Below are 18,963 nucleotides of genomic sequence, written 5' to 3'. Positions count from 1 at the left end.
GCGCGAGTCGACCCGACAAACGTGGCTGCACTGACGTGCTATTTCGGCATGAACGCGCAATGACCACTAGACAAGATGAGAGTGGCGTAGCCTGATCCTGATTTTGTTGGTCATGGTGCTTTCGTTATCGCTACTACTGTTGCTTTTGCCGAAGATCCTGATCGCTGAAACGCTGACCATGACGACGGTGATACGGTTTTGTCTCTTTCCAGGGAACGCGAAGCGGCCAGTTGAACGAGCAAACAAGCGCTATATGTGCATCGCAGGCCTGTGGGTTGTCGCACGGACTTCTTTTTCGCTTCTCCTTCTACCGTTCACCCGTTCGGTGTGGCCATCTGCTACGGCGGGAAGCGTAACCTCTTCCAGAAAGGGTTTGCTTCCTGCTTGCTCCGGCGGCAGGCGTTCGTCGTCGACGGAATGAGAACGGGTTGGGGTACTGTGTGCGACATCTTCACAGGCGGCGGCGGCGGCGACGAGTCAACGTCGACTCATTTCATTACTTTTGGCGCATGTGCTTATTTCGGTTGCACACCCAATCAGCGGAACCCATCGTCGTTCATCTGAGTGCTTATCATCAATAGTTTTTCACGTTCGACCCAGTGAAGGAGTGCTGGTGCCGGCGAACTCGCCTAAACCGCTAGTGAACTTTACGACGCGAGCGGCAACAAGCAAAGTTAGCCATAGTAATTTCGACTTCCAGCAGCGACACGATCATCTACTTAACAGCTTGTCACAAACTAAATAACTCCAACGACAGCACTGAGGCGTCGGCAGTTAGGTAAGTTTGTCTACGTATACGCAACGATCACCAAGGAATAAGTTACACAGTGAAGCAGTTTAACGGTCTTGTACGTCATTTTCTGAGACATCCTGTGTGCACACGTCTCTTTCCTTTTGAAAAGTAATAGTGGTAATAACAACAACTTGATTAACTCAGTAGTAGCAGTTCACTTTCGGTTCTCGTCGCCCAATGGACCATGCGTTAGGTCATGGACTCGATCGTTTTTTTCCGAGTAGCCCGTCAAAGCCCTGAGCTCTTTGCTAATTGGACTGAATCAGTCGCTTGCTGTAGGGGCAATTTACGGTGGCCCCACCGGCGACACGCCGACCAGCTATATCGCGTGGACTTGTCGCATCTACCTTTTTTCCTAAAAACCCTACTATAGTGCGGAAAATGCTTTGTGTTGAATTTTTTTCTGTGTACTTAAGAACACCTGTACAACACCTTTTTTTTTATTGAAAATTGCGTGTCATTATATTTGACTAGTACCTGCCTAATTTTAGCGTTTGAGAGTAGAATATCTACACTCTACCGATCAAGACAGACTTTTCACTTACATGTCACTTGTAGTATAGCTTATAACTCGCATCGGGTCTACAATATATTTGATTTCAAAAATGTTCTATAGATTATCGAATCACTCGCGCCTTACCTAGATGTGCAATTTACATGGCTAAATAACAATTAATATTTAAGGACAATGCTTCCCCAGTTGGCGAAGTGGTAATGTATGTGTTTACTAAAGGGCGGAAAGGGAGAAGGTCCATATTCGAAACTCGGCGTGGGCACGTTTCATTTTGTGCTGAGGCCCACTGTCCAGAGCGATGTAGGACCCGAAACACTTGAGAACAGTACTCAATTTCACTCAGTTATCATGTTCTCTCGTTATGCTTTCTTTCTCGCCCCCTCTCTCTCTCTCTCTCTCCCTGTTTCTTGCTCTCTTTCTCTCTTATTCGCTCCCTAAGATTTGAAAAAAATTGAAAGCGTATGAGCACTTCAGTAGTCTCCATTGGGGTAGATCCATGATCTTTGCGTCTTTGTACAGTCCCTCTTACCCCTCCTTTCTCTATATCTCTCTCCGTTTCTTGTCATTGTTGTCTCTTCGTTCACTTTTGGACGGAAACAACATACTAGCACTCGTTTGTATCATTTTTACCCCCCCCCCCCCGCGTTCCCTCAAAGAGTTCGGCTGGCTCGGTGACGGTAAAATCTGTCGAGTCTTGATTTCGACTTGGCCCTTTCCTAAACTGACCCACATCATTCGATAGCAGTAATGCTAGTCGTAGTAGCAATGCTAGTCGATGCCAACGCTGCGGCAGCTAGATCCCGGCAGCGTTTCGTGTCGACAACTGCGATGAGTCTGGCCGGCCGGCCGGCTGACTGACTGGGTTACTGACTTATGTGAAGAAGCGCTTGGTAGAACCCGGCGTCAGCAGTGGGCCGCAGCGCGCAGCCCTACTCGGCTTGGAGCATTGGTACAGGAGGGAGAGAGAGAAAGGAGTCTGGGAGGAGCATCTGAAGTCACCGCGACACACGGCAGCACGGTACGGCTCAGTAGCAGCGGTGATGGTAGCAGCAGCAGCGGCGGCGACAGCTTTTTGGCGTTTTTGGTGCTCCGGGCGTTCGTTCTTTCGCCGGTTCTTTGGCTGATGTGTCTGTCTGTCTGTGAGTCCGTATCTCGCGTATCTTCGCGGCTCAACTGGGCGCTCATTCGGGCTCACAACCAAAGCGGCCCTCGGCCACGAAGCATTCACATCAATAGTAGCGTAGACTGCTACCGGTCGATAGTCGTTCTTGTTGCCGTACAACGCTCAAGGATAGGAGGACAGACGGAGAAACCGGAGAGACACGTCGTTGCAATTTCCATCAAGGTGTGGCGCTATAGTAGAGATAGATTGCCTTTGGTGACAGGTACTCGTGCTCTTTGCCACCTTCCGGCGACCTCGAAATCCGCGAGGACCTGTACAGCTAGATATAAGCCCAGCGTGTATGTGCCCACCGCAATAAGAATCGTTATTTGACGAATATTGGCTTAACACCGCATATCAAAGATCTGCTATTTCAACATCAGCTTTTAGGCGTTCCTCTGAAAGGGGCACTTTGATTAGCTCAGTTAGAGTGACTCAAGTGCCGCCCCGTGAACCACGATCGAGATCAGTCACTCTACTGAGATATTTCCTGTTAGGTGCCACTTGTTGAAGTAGTCACCGACATGTGTATTATCATTATTCTCTGTCGAAGCTCAGCGCTCATCGATGCGTTGCCGGTTTTTGTTGTACGTTCTCCTTGTCCTGTTGATTGCAGATCGTCGCCTACTGCTGCTGAGGATGAAGGTGCTCGTGTGCTACTTGCTAGCGGTTGCTTCGGCGGCTGCCGCAGCCTCATCGACAGCTTCCGGTCAGGCGGTATCATCGCAAGGATCGTCATCGACCGGGGGCTCCGCTTCGAGCCCCAACGCCGGTGCCAGCTCCTCGGGACCTTCACAGGTAGCCAACAAACGTGGAGATACCGTTGCAGACTTCGCGACCTCTGCCTCGCAGCAGCAACCCGTCTATTCACCGAGTATTTCGAGTCTGTCGTCGCAGCAGCAAAACAATGTTGTCCATTCCCAGAGCCCGTGAGTAGTCGATAACATTTAGAGTTACATGATTGGTATCTATTGCTGTGATTTCTTAGCGAGTTGCTGTTTATTTCTGGGGTGTATAAGCAGCAATATTGGTGTTCATGATCGAAATGTTATGTAGCCTGCAAAGAGCTTAATATACGAAATGCACGTTTCTACAGTCCGAGTGCGAACCCTTCTGACTCGTGCGCCGGGTTATTTCATGTGCAGAATCACGTAGAGGTTAATCTATATAGAACGTTTTCGACACTGAGGATGTTAGCGCATAGAAATAACACTGATTTAATCGTAGCTACCGTCAATACGTTACTAGAAAGTCGTTATTTTTTTTTATTTGTTTTTCCACTAGTAGCCGTCTAATCAGTAATTGCTAACTAATATGGCATTTATGTCACTGTTCAACCGGTGTCGTACGACAGTGTGAGTCGGATGTAATCAGTGTACGATTGTCTTACTTTGTTAAGCGACCCCCTTCTTCGTGAAGAGCTCGTCGGATCGTTAAAGCTACAATGTCAAAAACGTAATCAAAAATGTGCTTGCAAAACCTGATAGATATCTTCCCAAGGTTCGGTTTTAGAGCCTGGCTTACTTACTGCCCACTGCCGTTTGTTTAGATTAGGGCTTCTGCGTTATCGAAACCATTTATAGTTATCACGCGATAAGCTTGGATATTGGCTTTTTGCCAAATCCGATTCGTTGACTAAGAACTCATGCTTTGCTTTTACTGTTTTCACTGCGTCTTCTGTCCATTGCTGACAGCAAGCATCGGATCGTCGGTACATTTGAGTTAACCGACGTCCAGTCGCCAGCGACTGCTAGCTAATCCCGGAGGCGCCTCTAACTGCGTGTTACGAGGGGCACCTCGACCCACGGCTATTCCTTTCCTGCCAGGTACCAACCCACTCGGATGGCACAACTCGGTTCGGCCCCTGAAGGCTTGGAGCGGCCCCTGAAGGCTTGGAGCGGCCCCCCACGGGTCAACCACCTCGACATTCTCGTGTTGTGTTTTTTCTTACTGTCAGCATCGGTGTTATTAATGAACGCGAAAAGCAAGCAAGCAACTGTCTAACGGCGGCTTGGACAATCCGCTCGCTAGGCTGAGCCTTAACGGCGGAGGAGCTCATAAGGTGTTCGTCAGTCATCCCTGGTTTTATCCGGTTTGACAAGCGGTTCGCGATTACAGACCAACGCTGGGTTGGATTGTGAGACCGAGGTCCGTGAGGGAAGTCTCGACAGCATCAATTTTTTCATGATAGCTTGCGAATAATCGTTGAATAATAAGAACATCTTTAACATGGAGAAGTTACCCAGTGAAGCGATTTCGCTTCATCGAGCTTTCGTTGATCTTCCCTGCTTCGTGTACCCCTTAAGAATTGAATGCCCGCATCGGTGTCAACATGGGCAAAGAATAATGGTCAACTACAAAATATCTCAGGGAGAGAGAAAACAGAAATCTGGGCATCGATTTTAACACTGTCAAGAACAAAGCGGATGAGCAAGATGCTATACGTACCACGCTGTCACAGTGAAGCTGCTGTAGCAGAACCCATTTCCGAAATCACCGATCGCCTTGCCACTTTTCCTATCGAAGAAATCCATTCATTCTATCGCTTTTCCTTACCTCACTTCATACTGTCGACCGTGTAGTTCTCTTGGGTGCGGATTCGTGACCTCGTCCAATTGCGTTCGCCTGTCTGTGTTGATTCGCAGTCGCCGCTTGATTGTCGTAGTAGCATAGCTGTCCTCGTCCGAACTTCAGTACATTACGCAGCCAGTTTTCCTGTTGCTTTTGCACGTAACATAACATCGCCATCATGAAACGTTCTGTCTAGCCAGCCTCCTTGTTACTATATCCCTGTCGCCTTGGGTCTTCAAAGGAAGTGCCGCTGTTTCTTTCAGTTGACGTGTAGCCAACACGGCTGGACCATGTCGGCTATTACGTTGCAGGGCCAGAAAGTAACGGGTTATCCACGGCCGCGACGATCCTACTAACGGCCTCCTGTACGGTCACTGCCATCGGTGACGAATCTAGCTGGTCTTCGTTAGCCAACCTCCTATCTTTCGGCTCTTCGACCTTTCGATGAATCGCGATGGATATCATCCCGTCGTCCGGGGAATGAACTTAGCCACCGTTGCCGCTTGTTCTTCCACACGCTTCCTTCCGTTTTGCGCTGCAGGTTCGCCTCTTTAGTATTTGGGCTCTCCCTGCGCGTCTTCAGCAAGACTCATTCTTCCACGAATCTTCGATTTGTGTCTGTAATGTATCGCTTGTTCGGAGAGGCGACATTAGTCCGCCCATATCTTGTCGTCGCACCGTAGCCATATCGCAGTAGCGACAGTCTTCTCTCAGCAGTGGAACCAGCAGGTACCCCGCGTTACGCCACGGTCAACGACGTCAGTATTATGGGTTGTTTGCCTTCTTTCAGAGCTCGTTGCTTGCTTGTCAAGCAGCTACCCGTTAGTGGCTCGACAGAGCTTCTCGTTCCATTTGCCTGCCCCGCTATTTACTTGCTTTCCTTGTGTCTGCACCATCCCGGGTCGGCGCGTTTTAATTACGGGCATGTACTTTCAAAACGGACGTAGACGCTGCGATAACTGTGCCATCCTCGGCAGGCTACCGGCGAACGGTTCTCGTCCATTCCCGCCATTCTAGCCTACCCTCTACGGTGATTGACTATACAGTCAGTAATCGACGATGGCGGTAGAGGGGATGGCGCTGACGGAGGCAGTGGACGACTAAGAAAGAAGCACAACGCTGATTTGCACCGGAACGAGATGCGACATGATGTTCGTATTGGAAAAATCTAGATTCAGGAACATATTCAAGCAGATTAGCAACTTCATCACTTGGAGGTAAAGGACGGACCATTAGACAAACGCCATCGAGTGACTTTTGCATTCGTCATATTGGCTGGTCGTGCAGATAGATCATCGATTGATTCTACATTCTGCACGGACAAGTTATACAGGACTCGTTTTTCTGCGTGAACTAAGTATTTATTTACATGCGCGGATGTCCTAAACAAGTTCACTCTTGCTCAAGCGATGTACACTCAGCTGGTGTCTAGCTTGTGCTTGTCAATATTGGGATTAGCAGAACATTCGCGCGTCGATCGAGAAGCTGTAAAGAATGAGTCTCATGATGCTGATGACGCTGAAATGGGCGAATCTAGCCCATGCCTGGCGTTTCTTAGGCCGAATTATTGTGAAACTACTCGAACGGCCTGCATTAATTGGTTATCATAGGAATATTATTATAACGCTACCCCAAGCTATCTCTATGTTTAGAGTTTTACGTTCGGTATCGCCATTAGACATTCCATCAGACGGCTGGCTCCCAGCGCGAAACAAAGTCTCTCCATGTCCGGGTTTGAACCTAGACCACAACGTACTGTTCCCTCGTGATAGCTTACGGGGTAACATGTTTGTCTGCCAATCTTTGGGGCACATTATGCTCTAGGTTCGAACCCAGGTATAGACAGACTTTATTTCGTGTTGGGAGTCAGCCGTTTGATATAATGAATAACGGACATACCGGACGTAAAGCTCGAAACAAAGATTGCCCTTAGCTATCTATCATAGACAGACTTTCCGGCGTCGTTGGCAGGATTGTTAGCCATCGATTGCTATCATCGCTAAACCATAACCGCTACTTAAATGGCCGATAAAGCAATCACAGTTGATATACGTAATAAGACATTTGGCTATTAACGAGCTAGCTATAGAATACGTGGTAGCCAGCCATCATTACGTAGTCGAAACGCTAATTTCAACTGAGACGGCGCAGGTAGTGACGGAAGAACTTCCGTCTCGCTGCTATTTGGCAATGGTCGAGCGGGCGTCTGTGGCTTTCGGGCCCTTCTCGACCTCTTTCCCTTTCGCATTGTGTCTATTTTTTTTCGTTTTTTTATTCGTACAGCATTTTCTCGCCGTTTTGCCTTTCTCTTTGCGAGTGAAAGTTTCTTGTTATCTGGTAGCGGTTAAATGTGGACCGTTGGGGGGTCTGCTGACTTCTGGTGGGCCTTTACCGAGCCACCGCTGCTAACACCAGTCCACCCACGACCGCCATCGGGACGCGGTGCCCTATCAGCAGCAAAATTTCGATACCCGGTCAAAAAACTCTAACGATTCTCATTTTTTATTGTTTTTATTTTCGTTTTCGATTTACTTCTGTCTTTTACCGCCTATCCTAGGGGTTTAACGACGTTTGGGGTGCTAGGGTACACTCTGTGTGACTATGCTCTATTCGGATTGTCAGTAGCGCCTGCTATGTTAGTGTCTATATGCGATGAATCCATGGGTCAACGAGACGCTCCGTAAGCGTCGTGCAGTTGGCAGTAATTGTGTGCACCATAACAATCTAGATGTAGCCATCTATAGCAAATGTAGGTAAAGCCGCACGTTTCGAGGCGAGCCGTTGCCTGGTGGAACCAAGCATCAACGGCAACCGACACTAACGGGGTATGCTGATGGTTGTGACGATGGCAACGGGGGCGCTGGCGTTTCCCACTCAAACATCGAGAGCTTAAATGCCAAGCTACTTTCGGCATAAGTCCCGTAGACGAGTAAACGGGAGACGCAGCTAGACTCACTAGTATCCTGATACATCTAGAAGGGGTTCCCTATGCAATCTTTATTTTTAGTAGTAGGCCGTGTTTCTTCATTTTAAAGTCTCTTTTATTTTGAAATATTTGATCGCTACTCAACATCGTCTCCACTTCTGAAGACTGCCGTAGTGGCTACTACCGGCGTACCAGTAGCTTCGTTGCCAACTTTCTTCACGTGTTTTTCCCTTCACCTACAAAATTTCCACCCAGCTTATTTGCAGCACCGGTGCGTCGGTGCTGCCACTAATAGCGACCTAGCGAATTTCTTTCGACCCAGAAAAATAAAAGAAAGCGGGGTGCCATCATCTTTAACGGCGGCAACCACCGTCGATGTACTAACAACTGTGATGTGCGTGCGCAACAGCTATAGCGAGGTCCAGAGAATCATCCCCCAGTGACAACTGCGGCAGTCGCGTTTATCTAGAACGGGCAGACGCGATATAGCTTGAATGCTCCATCAATGGAATGAATCATTCGATAGATGACAGTTAGTAAGAAGTGTTACTCCCTTACTGTTATTTCTATCACTGCTGCAAGTTTTCCAGTTATTATTTCGGTTTTTGCGGTAAGTCCTTTCCGTCTATTCACAGATTTGTTCGTGACGGCCGTAGCATACTGCTCAAACAGAGTAACAGCTATTGCAGTGACAGGAAATTCAAGTATGAGACGACAATTATCCATCATCATCATTTCTATGAAAATTTCTTAATAGTGACACGGGTAAACAATTAGTAAAGCTCTGCGGAGAGACAGAAATTGCTCGGCCAAATCGCCAGAGGTCTACAGATCGTCGCAGTGAATCAGATGTACGCTGGCCCACCCGTTCCGTCGATTTTCGTAGGGTTTACGTATTGCGTCATGTGGTGACTGTTTATAGTGAAGTATTTTCTCGCTTACCGTAATCGTTTGTCTATTCATAGTAGCGAGACCGTACGGAGCGATATTGTTGCTTCCGGATCACGTTAACGCTACCGTATACGCTCATGAATCATATCGGTTGGCGAAAGGTCTTCCCCATTTATTCGGAGAACAGGTTTCCTTATTTACGGAGTTGTCGCCTATTTATGTCCAATCAAAAATAATTCAGAAAGATACATAATTCACTGGGTTTCATGCGAATACGACTAGATACGTGTAGACGGTTATATAATTATAACCCCACTCAATTGATTATCTCTTGCGCTGTAATTGTAGTTCACGCATCGTTTATCGCTACTGTTTGTGTGGACCCGCTGTATTCATGAAATCCCTGATTTGCAGGGTGCAAAAGGAAAGTGTGATAAAAAATTGCCTCGAATGCAATAGTTCCCCCGCCAGCAAAAGTGGAAAACGGCCCCAGAAGCCGATACGAATATTGACAATTGCCATCGTTGAAGCGTAAACGTCACATACTGATTTGTAGCGTATAACATACTGTGAATGTATGTGACAGGCGGACGATTCCCTCTCGTCAAGCCGCTGAAATGATCCCGATTTCTAATTTGATATAGTTTTTTTTTGGGAACATTTTTTTTTTGCTCTGTTTCTATTACCCGAATGGGTTAGTGATCGTTGAGTTGTTGATTATGGACGATGATAGACTACTTTGCTTATCACGTTAGGCAACAACACAGATAAGAAAAGCGGAAAAAAAGATGACGATACTTCCATTTATGACAGATCAAAATATCGATACGTGACGAGTCTGACGGCAAGCGAGCCCATACGGCAACCACTGGCTCGATGCGTCAAACGACGGGGCCATAATGAGCCGCCGGCTGAGTAACCAACTCACGAAATATGCTTGTTGAAACACGTTCGTTGTTGCCGCAGCGGGCTCGGCGTCGGCCGCAGCTTCTGTCTCTCTGTCTCGTTGAAACCGAAGAAGGCCAAGAGCCAATGGAACTAGAATAACTAATACCACAAACCGAATACGGTAGCGACGATAGCGCGCACCTTTCACTACGAGAACAATGAGACGAAGACGAAAGCGCGCGCCGAAGAGAAAACGTTCCGAGGACGGTTGAACGGCGTCCATTGCTACGGGATTACCAACGCCACGGGCAGCGGAAGCTGTGGCCGCACCAACATTTCCTTATCAACATTGCATTAATAGCAGTAGAGAGGGAGCCACTTCTCTCCAGTTTTGTCATTATCGAAGAATGAAAATATACGTTCATGTGTAGGCAGCGCTTGTTGTCGCCAGAGCAGCAACAGCAACGGGTTCCAAATCGGACGTCTACTGCTAACGATTCTACGGCGGATGGTCCTGTGGCCGCTGCCGCCCTTGGCAAACTTTAGGCCGTGGTCAGCGCGAAACGGCTTCGTGCGCTTGTCTTATCAACCTGTCAATCGCTCTGTACGAGACGCCCTTTTCTGATCCCTCTCGACCGCCTTGTTTGAAAAATATTGTAGATATCACCAGTCGACTGCAATCTATTGCTGCTACCACCAGTGCTGTGTCAGTGACTGTGAGACATGGGCTGGGAACGGCATCTTAATTGCTTTCGCAAAACGTTCCCAAGTGGTGTCGTATCAGCGTAAGACTGCGGCAAAATCAACAGCGCAAAACCACGGCCCCCGGGTCGACTTTTAACAAGCTGAAAATAAACGCAGTAGAGTGATGCGCTGGATACAGTTACATGTTAAGTATCGTATTTTAGGCCAGACAGCAAATGTGGCCTGTTGAAATTGGTCTAATTCGGTGGTAGATTGTAATTGTGTCCCAACTGCATTGCACGATTATTCATTGAACCGTCACTTCCTGCACAATGCCAAATTCGAGGCCAACTAGTGTGCCTGCTATGAGTATGCGTAAAAGTAAAGCTTAAAATCGATCTATACGTATTCGGTGTATGTATTGCTTTCGACACCTAAGACATTCTTGCTAGCTGCCTGACACAACGACACAGAATGGCTGTGTCGGCCGTTCGTACCACTACTATACGTACGTCTTGCTGTCTCTTCCTCGTCATGTTTCGGTAGACAGATTGTTTAACTAGACGGGCAGGCAGGCGGGCGGGCGGGCGGGCGTTCGTGCAGTCAGCCACCCAGATTTCGCAGAATAACTTGAAAAATACTTTTTTGCGGCGTCAGCCACTCACGACGCGGATCGGCCAACAACATCGGCTTGTTCTTTCGTTTCGTCGTCATCGAAAAATTGGTCCTGTCTAGACTGTAGCAGCTATCATCGCAATAGTCCTCGACTTCGCTCGATCCTTCATTGCTTGCGGCGCTCCTCGCATCATTGCCATCACCAACGTCTATTAACATATCTGGGTCACTTTGACAGACGGCGAAAATGAAGGCGATGACACCAACAGAAAATAAAGATCGGTCAGGGAGCGAGAAACTACTGGGTGACCAGTCAGGCGCTCAGGTCGTTGCGGGAATAATGGACAGAGGCAAATTGAACTGAATCATCCGACAGTAAAGGGACGACCGAGGAATATAGTAGATTCCAAGAGGACGAAACACGAGCAGGAGCAGCAGTAGAGGCAACGGAAGCAGAATTAAATACCAGCGGCGACGCTGAGTCTGATCGGTGCCCAGGTTCTCTCCGCTTGCTATCTCGTATGGCTAGGTCTTTATCTCATCCTGCTTTTCAACAAGGAATCGCCGGTAGAAACAGTACAACACAGCTGTAAGCTGGAGCGGAGGAGCGGAAGTAGCGGTCGCGTTGATCAGATTAACTGCAAGCCTATGACGTATTGAAGTCTAAACAGAAAAGCTGGCTGATTTAGAAAAACGCAAGCTTTGGTATTACTTCGTCAGTAATACCTAATTAGGTTCAGGCAAGGATGCAGAGCGAAATGACAATGGTGAAGAAATCGAGCAGGAATGAAATTAGTGGAGTGCTGACAGCAGTCAGAGATAGAAACGATTTATTCCACGTGTGGTGAAACTACATATGTGTTCAGAGTGTACCTGATAAACTAAGACGCGTATCAGCGGGGACACGTAGTAGGAACTGTAGCAGACGTTTGTAGATCATTTAATACTATCAAGCCTAAAAGAAGGTAATTTCTTCTAGCAACTTGGCCATGGTAGTGACAGTAGTTCTGTTTTTTGTGATAATGACCAAAAATAAGGTTTCATTGAGTGACTCTGCATCGGATGAGCTTCTAGCAAGCTGCAATCTTTATATATATATACTCTGAAACCGCGCTCTTTGTTCCGCTTCATGATAATCTGTATAGTACTGTGCGACGATAAGGCTGTTTCAACAACTGAAAAAAACGTCTGAAGCGTTGCGTCTGATACTGGACTTGAACACCGGATCAAAGAGAAAGCTGAACTTCTGCGCTAAACAAATTGCGTTCGCCTTTAATCTTAAATCCGGATTTCGTCACATATATTTCAAACATTTGTTTCATGTATTTATATGATTACAAATTTAGCTGTCTGAGAGTTGGGCGACAACGACAACATTAATAGCTACCTAACACAAGCTTGATTGATTTCAAGTCCTGTTTTCTAGTAATCGTCATATCCGAATATAACCTTTCTAGGCCAAAATTTATGCCGAATATCTGACGTGTACTTTGTGGACGAACGGAACAATATTCAACTCACAAAATCAACGCGCGTATCAGTGTACTCGTAAAAAAAGTGTTAGTTATACCTTGTAGCTATAGTTATCGTTGCTTCGACTGGGCTTTCACATCTCGGTCACGTCAAAAACATTGGTCTGGGGAGGATTCGAGGAAGTTTTTCCTCGGCAATAAAGACAGTGGAGGTTGATTTTTGGTTGGAAAGCCATTTAGCGGCCTGATTTTTGCCACCACAAAAAATTTGTACCCGTGTGGTTCTTTTGCGTTGATTGTTTCGACTGCATGTATAGATAAGTATTTTAGTAATGGATGAATTTTTTTTGCTTGCATGGCCGTTTGAAAAACAACGTATGAGCCGTAAGCGCGCTGTACATACACGTCAGCGTGTAAAAGCCATTCCACCCATAGTCGTTCGGCGAATTTGTTGGTCGAGATACATTGAATGTGAATTGGTAATTGGGTGCTGCGTGTCTCATCGGCCCGACCAGGAAAACGCAGCAGTTCTCGTTAGCAGTAATGACAAAGGAAGACTAGATTGGTAGAAGAAGCTTCTAACAGTAGTCTAATAGATTTTACGACCTTCTGTCTTCATACTGCCTTACTTGCACTTGCTCATTTTTCGAATTGGTATGTTTATCGAGATCTGACGTAGGTGTTTCCATTTACCGACACTAACATGTCTATCGGCGTCCGATCCGTGGTTGACTGGAAAGATGAAATTTTGAGAAACAGCTTGGTATAGATATAGCATTGCTCGCAGCCGGAGTAGTCTTAGGCTGACGATTAAATTAATAGCAGCAGGTACAGGTTATTCTCCTTTAAATTGCTATGGTTGTCACTGCCGTGTGCTTCTCCTTTTTAACGTCGCTGGCAGCCACCGAACGACCTTTTTCGCTTCGAATCTTGTTGGTTTGATGCGTAATTCTCGGCCCGCTCCTGCTGGTTATTGGTTAGGCTCCAATCGGAAACACCGTCATGGCAATCAGACCGGTGGTTCTCAGCACTCAAGCGTTTCACTGTTCGATCTAGGCATATATATCGAACGGCGAAAGCAACTAGAAGTAATGGCTGAATGATGCGGCTTTCGTCTGTGTCAGTTAGATATGCATGTCCTTGCTGCGTGCTAGGGTTGAAGCCAGCATATAATATCGATGCTGAGTGGTCTGATCTCCTCTACCATAAACGCTTCTAAGAGAAACGAATGCGGTGGGGCAGGCTGGATCTGCGAGTTCAACAGTTTTGCTCAGAACCACAGTTGAGTCACAATGCACACGCAAATGGTCGTTATTACCGTCTGCTGTTATCACGCCCACACTCACCGTGCGGTATAGCTGTTACAACAAAACAAACTATATAGTACTTTGCTAATTTATATATAGGAAGTGACAGGATGTTAACTAGACGATTGTACATATAGAGCTATTAAAGGACACTTAATATTGCTGAAATATTCGTTTTGGATAGTTGGAATGTCCTGTTTTATATAATTTTAGATCATAAAATGGGTAACGGTTGGTCATTTAATCGTCGGCAGGTACTTCACGCGGATAGCGGATTTAACAACTTCGTAGAACTGAAAAAAAGTTTTAGAATATCAAGCCCTAAGACACAACATGATGTTTTCACCGTTCATGTTTTGACCTTAAAACTTAGATGTGTATTAGCGGTGTCACAGTTGCCACACTGAGTTTTTGGTCGCTTTTTACACGCCAAAATACTTCTCCTTAGGAGTAAATATATGTACTGCAGTATATAAAAATAACGCTTCTCGATGCTTTGTGGTTTCTGTCAGAATTTTTTTGCGATAATATTTTGTACTATCTGTTTGTAGAAATCTACTTGAAATATCGTTCGAAACGATCGCTCGAAAGTGGCTTTCGTCCCACTTACAACGGACCCGCTTCAGTTACCCTGCTCAACATGTCTCATCCTCCTGATAACATATTATGGCAGTCTTGCTGTCACACTGCAGTTTTCTGATCAGTCTTTTCCACTATTTGATTCGTGTGGCACGTAATCCTTAACGTATGCATCCTGTTTTCCCGTTTCAATAAATCCAGCCACCCGAAAAAAGTTTTCGTCATGTAGAAAAACCTGAACCATATATGCCAAAATGGTTTACATATTATCAACCTATCTGTAATAGAAACAAATTAACATCACACATCCTATAAAAAAAAGAAACTGCCTCTCGGAAAAAACGCAAAAATTTCTGCTTATATGTAATCAATTATAAACCCTTTCGGCAAAACTCATCACTCGACGACTGAACCGTAAAAATGTAGATAATCGTTCGCAAAGTTTAACTTGAAGCCCAGTTTAGAAAGTTTAAAAAGTAGCTGTCCAATTTAAGCTCTTCATAAAATGTTAATGGTTATGAAGCAAATTGCCGAAAAGTATCATTTCCTCCAAATTAACACAACACTATATGGACAAAGGAGAAGTGTAACCCTTTACGGTAAAGAGTAATTATATGGTCGGCTATATATCAGGCGAATTAATTTTTCACGGTGAAACTCCGCCAAAAAGGTACTTAATCCGACTACCTTATGGGCCTGAATTAAACAAACAAACAGCCAACTACAGAGTTTCAGTCGTATATATATATATATATATATATATATATGTTTTTTATGTTAGGCTTCAGCACCGATATTTCATTCCCTCAGCTGAAATGTATACTATCCAATTGCCTTTTTTTAGTTCACCGAACGACTACCAGACTTCAGCTTCCAACAGCAACCTCTATTACTACTATTATCCTGCTGGTGGTCAACATGGTGCTGGTAAGTCAGAATCATCGCCGGCCGATCCCTACCAAACATCGGCGGCTTCATCTTACCCGAGCTACGCAGCCGAAGGCTCATCGCACGGCCACTCTCCTCAGCATTCATCGGCCTTTGACGGTTCAGACGGCAGCTCCTCGTACCCAGGCTCAGCGGCCTACCAGAGTCAGCTGCAGCAGGCTTACGCAGCTGCCGCTGCTGCCCATCACGCCCACCAGGGTCAGCAAGGATACGGCCAATACAGCCCGTCACTGGTTGGAGCCGCGTCGCAGGTGAACACGCAGTACGCAAACGCTCCTGCTCCCACTGCTTACCAAGGGCAGTCTAGTTATGGTGGGCAGGGACCCTACCCTGCAGCATCAAACTTCCAGACATCATACGCCCCCGCTAGCGCTGATTCGAAGAGCCGCTTCTACGGTCTAGGCTCCGTCATTATGCCCCTCGTCGGACTTGGTGCCCTCGCTTTTCTCCTGCCCTCGGTGACCAACCTCGGTGGCAAGAAAAAAACTAAACGTTCCGCTGATCTCATTGAGCCATCCAAGTAAGTCTAATAACACATTGTTCTCCACTTTGTCAATCGTTTTTGCTATAGATAGCATCATAGAGATCCGCTGAATCAACACGAGCATTTTACTGGAACTTTCATTATATGATACCTGTATAAATTAATATATAACAGATAAAAGACAGATAAATTAATCCGAATGTCTGAAATTTGTCGACTGAGTTCCTGTCAAAGACACAAGCAAATTAAATATTTGTGATTCGATTCCTTGTACATTGTAGGGCCAATGGCGTAGCTGAATATGCCGAACGTCTGGAGAAATACTTTAAGATCTATCGCGCTGCTGTCGAAAGCGATGATTGTATGAACCGTATCGTGTGTGAGATCGGCGACTCCGTATCCACCGTTCGTGGAAAGGCCGCTCTTCTCGCGTAAGTATCCGACCTGCAAATATTGTGGAACTGTTGCTGATTCAGCCATGCAAACGTTCGCTTGATAAATATCTAATTTTTGTCAAGAAGCCTGATTTTCTATGCCCTCCACAAGACTAACATGAGCCGCTTTCTGTATTCGATTTTTCTTTTTCTGTCTTGCCCCCCAGTCTGTTCGAGAAAGTCGCTCCGCAGTGGATGACGAACAAAATGGGTGTATTCAAATTTGGCGCTCTCAACGAAAAGACGGCCAAATGCGCTCGCTACAAATGCTGAAGAGGAGAAATTACCCGCTAAGTGCTCCAAAAGTGGACCAGTGCTTGTGGCACTCCAGGCAGCACTGTTATCGAGCAAGCACTCTAAAAACACTAAACAAACTCAAGCAGGCGCACACGAGCTCAATAGAACCACCGATCGATCAACCATCAACTCAATTAATCAATCAACTCAGTTACAAATCCCACATCCTGTAGTTATTTATTTCGGTTCAAACGTAATGTGGGCTTCTTTAGACATTAGCCGATAACAATAACCTGTTGTGAGCCTGGTTTTGCGAACTATTCTGATTTCTTTCGAAAATTAAAAATAAACATTCGATCGAGTCGGAAACGTCAAGCTACCCCAAGATATTCTATCAGCATTATGTAGAGAGCCTACTTTTCGTTTGAATCCATGGTCATCTTCATCAATTCATAGAGAAACCTTCGCGTCCAGCCAACAGTGCTTAGTTCCGCGGTCCGGAGGTGCAGTCTAAAAATGCATCTAGAGTCGTTTTTCCCCTTGCTTAGGCCTCCACTAGTGAACTCAATAAGACTCGAGTTGGCCTGAGGAGACAAAGCATTTATCTTCCTACGCCCCCATACCTCGGAACGTATGGTACTGTCGAGGAGCTCGCGACCTCTACTATTCACAACAACAATGAGTCAGATCGACTGCCCAACGGCTGTTTTTTGGTCGATCTATTTTTCATACTTCCTAGTTCTCTATATATCAGTAGTAGCTGTTATATGTTTCATTCACGCTTGCCTTCTGCCGCCCTTGCTGCCCCATCGCCTTCAAGCATTAATGGCAACTCCTATAACAAACATATTGAGATTAATAATAATACTTTAAGAAGAAGGAACGTATGTCGAGCAGTACTGGCAGAACTAGTGGATTTTGCCTTGGTCGTAACACGTAACATAGAACACGTCCTATTTTTTCTATGGTCTTTGCTGTCGTCGTGGTGCGATCAATCGTAACCCAATCAGCCAATTAAAAAAACGTCAAATCATTTTCCCGTAATTTATTTAATTTTCCTATATACACCACCATTCAGCCTAATCGTCCAGACTAGCAGCAGCACCTAGATTTACTACTGAACATTGAATGAAGAATTGATAAGCGAAGTGTACGGCACGTACATGACAGATGATTATTTTTGCTCGTATTATGACTCGCAGCGGTCTGGATAACCAGAAACTGACCTTTTTCTTAACTTGATAAAGATTCGCCACCATGAGGTGCGCTCTTGCATTGGTCCACCGTTACTATATTAAGATAGTTTCATGATCCTTACGTTGTAGTAATGACGTCTAGGTGTCTTCAGTGTAATCGGTGGACCTTCGCAAGGTGGACCTTGAGCGTGCATGATCGAACATCAAAAAATAAAAGGAACAACAATGCGATTATAGAAAACCACTATACATTGCGTAGATTGTGAACAAATCCCGTGCAACGAAACATAGCGAGAAAGACGAAAAACAAGTGGATACATTTGTAAAGCTAGAAAACTAGTGACACACGTGCAAACATGACGAGGAAGAGATTGTCCACGCCAGATGTGCTTAGCTAAGAGTCTCGTCTACGACTTCTCGGCGGTACCTAGTTTCGGCCCGCTTTCGAGCCTTAACGCAAACAAGGTCACATTGAGTGAATATCGGCCAACAGCATCTAGTAAGCCAATGTCCGTTGGCTTTCATCGATCCGCGTTGGTGGGCTAGGGTCCCACATCGGTTTCTTGCTTGTCAAGAGAAGTGAAAGCGAGCCGAAAAGTAGTGCTCGAACCGAAACAAACCGCAAACATGAGCAGATAGATATGAGAAAAACGGACATGAATGATTGAATAGGCCGCGAGCAGGAAGCTAAACTTACGGACCGAGCGTTTACCTGCCGTTGCAGACTTGAGCGATTTCCTCCGTGCGGCAACTTTCATCGAGAGCTTCATTTAAGTCAATGAAGCATTTCGATGAAATGCATCGAACCACTTTAGAATTATTTAATAAACATTTGATGGGTACTTCTTATCTGACACGAAAAAATGGTCACACGATCGAGCGGAAAAGTAAACAAATAACAAAAAATAGAACAGGGTCGAAAGCCCCGCCGGAGGAAGCCTGCAGCCTTTGCCACGTGTCAAACTCAAACGACGACTGTCAACTGCAGCGGTAGGGTAAAAGAAAAATGGCAAAAGCAAAAAATATATAATGAACATTAGACGAGACGGACATGCCCTGTGTCGACATCCCTCTGTAGCTAAAAACTCGACATTTCTCTCCGTATGTAATTATTATAAATAATTAATTAAATATTGATAACATGGAATTATAAGAACCAATAAAACAAAAAATCCAATGTTGAATATTTCCACTGCCCCGTTCTTCTTAGTTAGATTGATTGCCGCTGTAACTTTTTTTTGAACATCAAGAATTCTGCCTGA

General features: G+C 45.8%; 1 protein-coding gene across 2 annotated transcripts; it reads left to right on the top strand.

The window, feature by feature from the left end:
• The first annotated feature begins 487 nt into the window (after positions 1-487).
• LOC111262463 (uncharacterized) lies at positions 488-18,887 on the top strand. 2 transcript variants are annotated; one of them, XM_022836753.2, is made up of 5 exons: positions 488-778; positions 3,086-3,398; positions 15,247-15,870; positions 16,116-16,265; positions 16,436-18,887. In XM_022836753.2, exons 2-5 carry the CDS (start codon positions 3,109-3,111, stop codon positions 16,539-16,541), a joined length of 1,170 nt encoding a protein of 389 aa, XP_022692488.1. In that variant the 5' UTR covers positions 488-778; positions 3,086-3,108; the 3' UTR covers positions 16,542-18,887. The 2 variants fall into 2 exon arrangements, with proteins under 2 accessions (XP_022692488.1, XP_022692487.1); XM_022836752.2 differs by lacking the exon at positions 488-778 and adding an exon at positions 2,344-2,652.
• Positions 18,888-18,963: the final 76 nt, after the last annotated feature.

This window comes from Varroa jacobsoni, unplaced genomic scaffold (assembly GCF_002532875.2).
Source record: "Varroa jacobsoni isolate VJ856 unplaced genomic scaffold, vjacob_1.0 scaffold_664, whole genome shotgun sequence".
NCBI lineage: Eukaryota > Metazoa > Arthropoda > Arachnida > Mesostigmata > Varroidae > Varroa > Varroa jacobsoni.
Note: the sequence above shows the minus strand (reverse complement) of the source record. Positions and strands in the feature narration are given on the sequence as shown.

Excerpts from the sequence above, each read along its gene's own strand:
- LOC111262463 (XM_022836753.2), top strand. The coding sequence starts at position 3,109 with ATGAAGGTGCTCGTGTGCTACTTGCTAGCGGTTGCTTCGGCGGCTGCC. Across the intron at positions 3,399-15,246 it reads GTTGTCCATTCCCAGAGCCC|TTCACCGAACGACTACCAGA; the intron begins GTGAGTAGTCGA and ends GCCTTTTTTTAG. Across the intron at positions 15,871-16,115 it reads GATCTCATTGAGCCATCCAA|GGCCAATGGCGTAGCTGAAT; the intron begins GTAAGTCTAATA and ends TGTACATTGTAG.